At 34.1% G+C, this 8,361-nt stretch overlaps 1 protein-coding gene across 1 annotated transcript; it reads left to right on the top strand.

The window, feature by feature from the left end:
• The first annotated feature begins 938 nt into the window (after positions 1-938).
• Positions 939-5,242, top strand: LOC110798402 (uncharacterized). Its single transcript, XM_056834415.1, has 7 exons — positions 939-1,009; positions 2,111-2,170; positions 2,298-2,382; positions 2,502-2,564; positions 2,676-2,750; positions 2,844-2,932; positions 5,022-5,242. Exons 1-7 carry the CDS (start codon positions 939-941, stop codon positions 5,116-5,118), a joined length of 540 nt encoding a protein of 179 aa, XP_056690393.1. The 3' UTR covers positions 5,119-5,242.
• The last annotated feature ends 3,119 nt before the right edge of the window (positions 5,243-8,361 follow it).

Consider the following 8,361-nt stretch of genomic DNA (forward strand, 5'->3'; position numbering starts at 1 on the left):
AATTCGTGGTTTTTTGGGGTTTTTTGGGGTTTTTTGCAAGTAATTGTTGAAATTGGGTGACAATTCGTCTTGGTTTTTGTGAAAATTTGCTTTGATTAGGTTCTTGTTGTTCAACCCTAATTTGATTCGCTTTTCTGTTGTTGCTGCAAATTTCCCTACCTTATTTCTTTAATAATCGACATGTGTTGGTTATGAAGCCTATTACAGATCTTAATTACTGTTTTATTTATTTATTTTTGTGAAATTTGGGCTAATTCTTTCAATTGGGTTGCTATTATATTTATCAAATGAGAAATTAATTGGTGTTGGAAAGTTAGCAAATCTTATGGCAAGAAAGTTGTTGAATTATGATTTTTTCGGATTTGATTAGTCTTTTGTGACGTAGGTGCAGAAAACTTTACTAGAGATTGTGATTTTCCATTTCTATGTAAGCAAGTTTTAGCTTGTAATTGAGGTTTCTGTTGTTTGACGATTGTAATTTTTCAATTCAATGATTATAAAGTGTGAACAAGAATTTGAGTGGTTGTAGAAAGTGAGTGACTTTTCATTGTGAAAGAAGTTACCTCAGTATGAATTCTTGTAATTATGATTAGTCTAACCCGGAACGTGGGCAAAAACTTTCCTGGTAAATGTGACTTTACCTTTCAGTTTATGCTGAGGGTTTTCTTGTTTGCATAATACTTGGTGTGGTTTTTCATTGGATACTCATTTTAGGAATATATGTAATGCTTTCTGTCATGGTTGGCTATATCCTAGTAGGCAATTCTTGTTAAATTGAAGAGTCTCTTTGCATATTTAGAGTCATTTTTGCTTTTGTTGTTCTGAAGTTACTCCCTTGGTCAATGTTTTAGGCGGTGAGTATGTCACAGCTATATTTGCGAAAGTAACTTTCCCTTCTCAAGTAAAACGTTGAAGGATAGTAAAGTAGTCCTATGATAATGTTACTTGGTTCGTGGGCTGGACCCCAGACCTTGTTACCGATTGCTGCAGTGATTCTAGTGAATCACAGGTCCAACGTGAACCTAACTTGCTGAAGGCCACGGCTCAGTTCATTAACTCAGATGATCCACACTGTCTCTTCCTTGGTGACTTACAATCCATTCAATTGAATTTTTTCTCATGACTCAACGGTGGAAATCTAGAAAGACAGTCGAGGAGGGAATTTGTGGTCCTAGCCTGTGATTCAAGTTTAGTTATTTTTATTCTTTTATTCTTGATTCTATTACAGGTGCATGATTTGTTGCAATGCAGTAATGTGATTCCTTTTTGTAGTTTCTGATGGTTTAGAGTGAAGTGGTTCCATTTGACTTGATTTGCTTAAGTGACCTTCTTATGGTGCTCTCAAGGACATGACACTGACTTGATTTTAGATCAATAGTGGGTTTCCAGCTGTTGTGTTGGATAGAAGTTTTAAACTAAATCTCAAAGTGCGCCAAAAAGAACGTTTTTTAACCTTAAGTATAAATATACAATATTCTGACATCTTAAAGTTTGATGTGTCGCGGTAAGCTGACTGCCTTGATCCTGACTCCTGAGCACCATTTTTGTCAGGGACTTCAGCAAGTTCAATGTTCTTTTTTAAATATTTTTTATCTCTTGAGTTTTTTTTCTCTATGAGGGTTGGCCCAGTTAGCTGTGTACAGGTGTACTTCTCCCGACTCTTGTTTGTTCAATCTTCTGAATTGTCTGAGTGTACCTTTTTTCTTTTGAAACAATTTATCTCCCCCCCACCCCCTATCAGAGTTTTATGGTACAGGGGTGTAAGTCAGTAACTCGGTATAAGCTTTTCTCATGTCATTATTACGTAGCATCATTATAATATATTATACTGCACTTTTAGTGTCATTTTTGGGTTAGTTGGTTAGAGGTAAAACTGTATTTACTTGGCCTGCACAGATCCTGCCAATGGAATAAATGTATACATGCTTGAGTTGTTGCTGTTTTATTTTATTTTAAAGACAAGGAAACAAAAAGCAGGCCTTCCTATATCTGGAATAAACTAGAGTTGTTGCTGTTGTCAATGGCTTCTTAAACTTCTTTTTTTGTTTAGCAATTTCAATTTTGGCGATTCTTTGTTTTAATGGTCACTGTTATATCTGTTATTCTGTAGAATCCTGTTTGATGCCAATGTGGATCATTCTTATTATGACGGTCTGCTCTGGACACTACGGTATGCCGTACATATAAGTATCTCTTAATTCTTGAATCTTCTATAACTTCTGCCTTAGATTTATTTCTGCAACATATCTTCTTAATTTGTTTGGTTCCGACTTCTATTTTTTTCTCCCTGCATGAAGGAGCTTACATCAACTCTCGATGCTGCTTGTGCCCCTAGTGATCTGGATTGATCTGCAGCAATACCTGAACTCAATGTTGTTTATGGTAGAGTGAGCAGGCGCAAGGTCCCAATCTGAAAGTTGTGGCAGCTAAGCTGGCTACTGATCTGCACGTACTGATCTGCACATCAGTTACTTGCATTTTCCATAATGATATGCAACTAGGATAGCCAACAATTTGGGCTGCTGTCTGACGGGTTTTCCTCCTCACAGGAACATCGAATACTGGTGAGCATGTCCATCAGTCTCTAAATATTTGCTCAGAGTTGTTCCAGATAACTTTTTCAGCATTTTGATTTACAAAAGATATACTCCGTATTAATTTTAGGATTTGCTTAGCGTGTATCTACAGGGGAGCTTGGTGCTGCTCGGGCAAACCAAGACAATGCAGACACAAAAGACTTAAAAGAGCAGGTATTTACAGTTGTTGACTTCCTTATAGTTAACTTACTGTCTCTGAAGTTTGAACTGACAGTTGAAACATGTGATCACTCTGTTCTGTGCTAGGTTTCCAACCTCAAAGCAGCTTTAGCCAAGAAGGAAGAAGAAATGGAGAACCTTTCTCGTCCATTAACCAGCACTCCAGAAACAATCTGGTAAACTGATTGGCTTAAATTATCGAGTATCTAGATGAACCACTGAACATACTTGACCAGATTGATTTTATGACCCCTTTGTGTTTTGCTGTTTTGGTTATTTGTCATGCATGTTTGTCAATTTTAAAATGCTTGGTATGTTCCCTTGCAAATATTTATGTGGAGTTCATTGTTTGAACTTTAGCCAAATTTAGAGTTTATGCAATAACCTGTAATGTTATTAAAAGTTTATAAATGTAGAAAACAGAAATATTAAGAGAATTGTTTAGGGAGAGATAGTAGAGACGTATGGAGAGAGAAAGTAAATAATTAATACAATCCCGTATTACATCTTACACCCTAGCTGCCTTAAGCTGTAACAAACCCAGATTATGTTACATGAGGTGAGATTATAATCTAATATTGCAACACTTAATCAATAAAGTCTGGCCAAACAAGATTGACAAGAATCCAAAAGAAGCAATAGGAGAAATAGTAAATTAATCAATAATTGAAAGCAATAAAGTCAACCCCTTTCATGTATCCCTTAAAACCATATAATTAGACTACTCACACATATTTAAAGAAATTAAAGACATTCAATAATTCATCATGATATTAATAGAAGACAAATTAGGGTTTAATGAATAACGAAGAACAATAATTAAACAATCTAAAAGCATAAAACGAAGAAAAGACAAAAATGAAAATAATACCTGAAACTTGATTAATGAAAAGAGTTGTCAAAAACAAGAAACATATTAACTTCATAAGACTCGTTCCAATCTATTTATGCACCTATAAGGCTCATTGGGTCGTTATAGGTCATATTTAGGCTAAAATGACATTTTCGCTCTCAATTCTGAACTTAAGAACATAAGGACTCATTTTAAACTTATTATATGATTAATATGCTTAGTTTAAGTTTCTAAGACTTATTCTAATCTATTTATGCACATTTAATGCTTGTTTGATTGTTATAGGTCATATTTAGGCTAAAATGGCATTTTCGCTCCCAACTTTGAACTTAAGAACCTAAGGACTCATTTCAAACTTATTATATGATTAATATGCTTAGTTTTAAGTTTCTAAAACTTATTCTAATCTATTTATGCACATAATGCTTGTTTGATCGTTATATGTCATATTTAGGCTAAAATGACATTTTTGATCCCAACTTTGAACTTAAGAACCTAAGGGCTCATTTTAAACTTATTATACGATTAATATGCTTAGTTTTAAGTTTCTAAGACTTATTCTAATCTATTTATGCACATTTAATGCTTGTTTGATCGTTATAGGTCATATTTAGGCTAAAATGAGTCATTTTCGCTCCCAACTTTAAAATAAAGAACCTAAGGACTCATTTTAAACTTATTACATGTTTAATATGCATAATTTTAACTTTATAAGACTCGTTCCAATCTATTTATGCACCTTTAAGGCTCATTGGGTCGTTATAGGTCATATTTAGGCTAAAATGACATTTTCGCTCTCAACTCTGAACTTAAGAACCTAAGGACTAATTTTAAACTTATTATATGATTAATATGCTTAGTTTAAGTTTCTAAGACTTATTCTAATCTATTTATGCACATTTAATGCTTGTTTGATCGTTATAGGTCATATTTAGGCTAAAATGACATTTTCGCTCCCAACTTTGAACTTAAGAACCTAAGGACTCATTTTAAACTTATTCTATGATTGATATGCTTAGTTTTAAGTTTCTAAGACTTATTCTAATCTATTTATGCACATTTAATGTTTGTTTGATCGTTATAGGTCATATTTAGGCTAAAATGAGACATTTTCGCTCCCAACTTTAAAATAAAGAACCTAATGACTCATTTTAAACTTATTACATGTTTAATATGCATAATTTTAACTTTATAAGACTCGTTCCAATCTATTTATGCACCTTTAAGGCTCATTGGGTCGCTATAGGTCATATTTATGCTAAAATGACATTTTCGCTCCCAACTTTGAACTAAAAAACCTAAGGACTCATTTTAGACTATTAGGACATTGTCATTAGTTTCTTGAATGTTAAAATGTGATATTTAATTTGTATTTAAACTAATGTTTAATTGAAATTTCTGTTTTTGTAAAGGTCTACACTCCGAGGAATGCGCCTTATGCTAGTGAGGAAATTGATGTGGTTCGTGAGCAATGGGCGAAGTTTTTTACCACCAAGTATTTATTATTGACCTGAGGGCGCTTGATCGAGTTGGTTTAGATGTTATAGAACAATCTTTTATGTTAAAATGTATGCGTACGTTGAAATTGGAACGTAAATATATTTAAATGTATCGGTATGTGCACTTTTGGTTTCGGGAAATATACAAAACTCCAGTTGTTGTTTTTATATTTGTTATACAGGTTGTGTTATTCTATTATTGTTTTGACAGGTTTCTATATTTGGTGCAAGGCACTCTAGGTATCCCTAAACAAGATTAGAATTTTCCCGCTAAAATTGCTTTGTTACAACGTACATATATATTGTACGCTGCAACAAGGGAAAAAAATTTCGCAAAATTCCAGACTTGTTGCAGCGTACAAATATATGTACGCTTTAAAAAGTTGAGTTTTTTGCAGCGTACATATATATATGTACGCTGCAACAAGTCCAAAATTTTGCCAATTTTTTGGCACTTGTTGCAGCGTACATACATATGTACGCTGCAAAAAACCACTTTTTGCATCGAACATTGTACGCTGCAACAAGTTCTGACTTGTTGCAGGCCCCCCAGTTGCAGCATACGATGTACACTGCAACAAAGGGTCTAAAAGCCCGCTGCAATAAGGGTTTTTTCTACTAGTGTGCTTCTGTAAATCAGTACAAACTTAGCAATTAACTTTTGATTTTGAGCAAATAGATTGAAAATTTCTGTAAAACTGGATGGGTTGCTTGCTTATTGAAAAAATTGGATGGTTTGCTTGCTAATTGAAAGTTGGAGATGATTGGAGACTAAATGTTATGCATATGTATGATTATATTGTCTATACTGTATATGTTTGCATATTGATTCTTTTGTCAAGTAATCGGTAATAAGTGTATAATTAAAAATTCTCAGGAACCCTAATTTCAAGTGATAGTTCAGCAGGAACACTTGACAAGAGGGGGGTGAATTGTTTCTTGGGAACTTGAGTAAGTTTCTTGCGGAATTTAAACAATAAAGAGACTGAGAATAATGAGCGAAGAAAGATATAAAACTGAGGAACCTTCTTGATCCTAATCAAGAAGAACCTCACAACTCTTTTGTATTAATGTAATAACTCTATTACAAATACACTCTTTAACTCGAGTTCCTCTCGAACACGAGTTCCCCACAGCAATCCCCTTCGATTACTGTGCTACTCTTTCTCTCTCTGACTTAACTCTAAGTCGCTCATTTTCTCTTTGACTTAACTCTATGTCGCTCTTTCTCTCTTTGACTAAACTCTTAGTCGCTCTTTCTCTCTTTGACTTAACTCTAAGTCACTCAAGGATCACTCAACCCTTAAACCCAAAATACAATATGATATAAAACTCTAGCACGTAACAAAGCTTAAAGTAATAAGGATCTCAAGGGACACTCTTTTGAAAACTGATTCTCTTTTAAAACGTTTAAGCTCTTAAGATATATTTTGCAAAGATCAGTTGTGTGTTTTGAAAAGAAAAAACTCTTCTCCTTTTGTAGGAGAGTTTCACCTAGGGTTGGGTACCCATGTTCTCCTCAACTACCCACTAACAGTTACTGCTCAGTAACATGGGCATAGTTGGAGAGAAACAGGGGAGACCAAGTCAAAAACACTAAATGCACGTTTAAACAGAAATACGTGGGAGAGTTTTAAGGAACATGGAAAATCTTTTGCTTGAGAAACAAGGAGAATAAAATCAGAATCCTATGTTTACATTTATTAATTAAATTCATTTTATTTATTAAAAAAAAATTCCAAGTTAAAACTCTTTTATAATTACAATTAATATATTTCATTTAAAACGTACCAAAATACTTATGTCCTTTTCATTCCAAATTACTTATAAACTTTATTAAATACTTACATAAATCCTAAAACATAAACTCATATGTTGTAGTCTTCATGTTGCACCTTTAGAAGCTTCACTCGAAGACTTCCCAATTTGTTCCTTCTCTGGAACGTCGAGGATCCACATAATATATGAGGATCTCGCCTTAGGAATTCGCCTAAGGATCTCGCCTTCGTAAACTTGCTTTAATGATTATTTCTTCAATGTAGTGTCTGGCATGGATCAATTACTTGCTTATATTTCACGTTGCTTACTTTATCCAACTTAGGATCTCCTTAACTTAGCATTATCCCTCTAAGGATCTCGAAACCTATTATTATGCAACATAACTTAACCAATTCTCAGGAGTTTGCTTTGTATCATCAAAACTTTAGGGTCAACATCAAGAATCAACAAGGTGGAGAAATTCGAGCACAAAAATTAGGGCTTTTAGTGTTACCTCTTATGGAAATCACCGACAAGTGATTTAATTGTGCGAATTTGGTTGAATTCACCTGAGGAGAAGGATTTCGTGGTTGGAAGGAAGATAACAATGGCTGAGGGGAAGCAGAGCCAGGAGAGAGAAAATCAATTTATTATTTTACATGTTATTAAGGTAGTTGGGAGTGGGGTAAAATGGAGGGAAATTTTTAAATGTTTTTTTTAATACACGTGTGTGACACGTGTAGGTCAACGCCGAAATCCAAGAGTTGACCACCGGAAAATCACTCTTGGTCCTTTTTGACAACAAAAAATCACAATTAGGCCTTCTTTCACCACATTTTTTTTAAAAGGTTCTTTTTGATAATTTTTTGGTTTTAAAAGGTCCTTTCTGACAAATTTTCCAAGAAAATATAAGGAAAATATAATTTCCCAAGTGCAATCAAACATCACCAAAGTCTGTTAACCAATGAACCGCCACTACTTATTTTCAAGTTGATACGCGTAAGATATTTTTATAAAATTAGTTTACCGAGGAATATATATACCCTATTCTTTCAGAGAGTAACACTTATGCCTTCTCTTTTGGACTTTTTTCAACTTTATTCACCTCTACTAAATTCAATTTTATTCAATTCAGTTCAACCAAATAAGCTCATACTCGTAAAAACATAGCATTAGCAACAAATATATTTTTTATGATAGGGGTGCAGTTACTCCTCTAGTCCTCCGTACTATGACCACACGGGTTTGTTCTGGCTCCTGGTATAGCATAGACGCATAGTACTTCGTATGTGTTTCACATTATGACACCCGTGACTCCGTGAGGCTCGCTCTCAAGAGGTCACTGTAAATAAAAATACTCCGTATGCGCCTTGACCGTTATAATGAAAAAACAAAAAACAAGTTGAGCAATCAAAGTTTTGATTCAAATGAAAATGATGAATTATTATGGGAGTTATTTTCATGTGATCAATAATTGTACTCCTCCTCGCTTGTG

This window comes from Spinacia oleracea, chromosome 1 (assembly GCF_020520425.1).
Source record: "Spinacia oleracea cultivar Varoflay chromosome 1, BTI_SOV_V1, whole genome shotgun sequence".
Classification (NCBI taxonomy): domain Eukaryota; kingdom Viridiplantae; phylum Streptophyta; class Magnoliopsida; order Caryophyllales; family Amaranthaceae; genus Spinacia; species Spinacia oleracea.

Coding starts and splice junctions, on each gene's coding strand:
- LOC110798402 (XM_056834415.1), top strand. CDS start 939: ATGTTACTTGGTTCGTGGGCTGGACCCCAGACCTTGTTACCGATTGCT. Junction 1,010..2,110: donor GTGATTCTAGTGAATCACAG/GTCCAACGTGAA, acceptor GTTATTCTGTAG/AATCCTGTTTGATGCCAATG. Junction 2,383..2,501: donor TGAACTCAATGTTGTTTATG/GTAGAGTGAGCA, acceptor ATATGCAACTAG/GATAGCCAACAATTTGGGCT.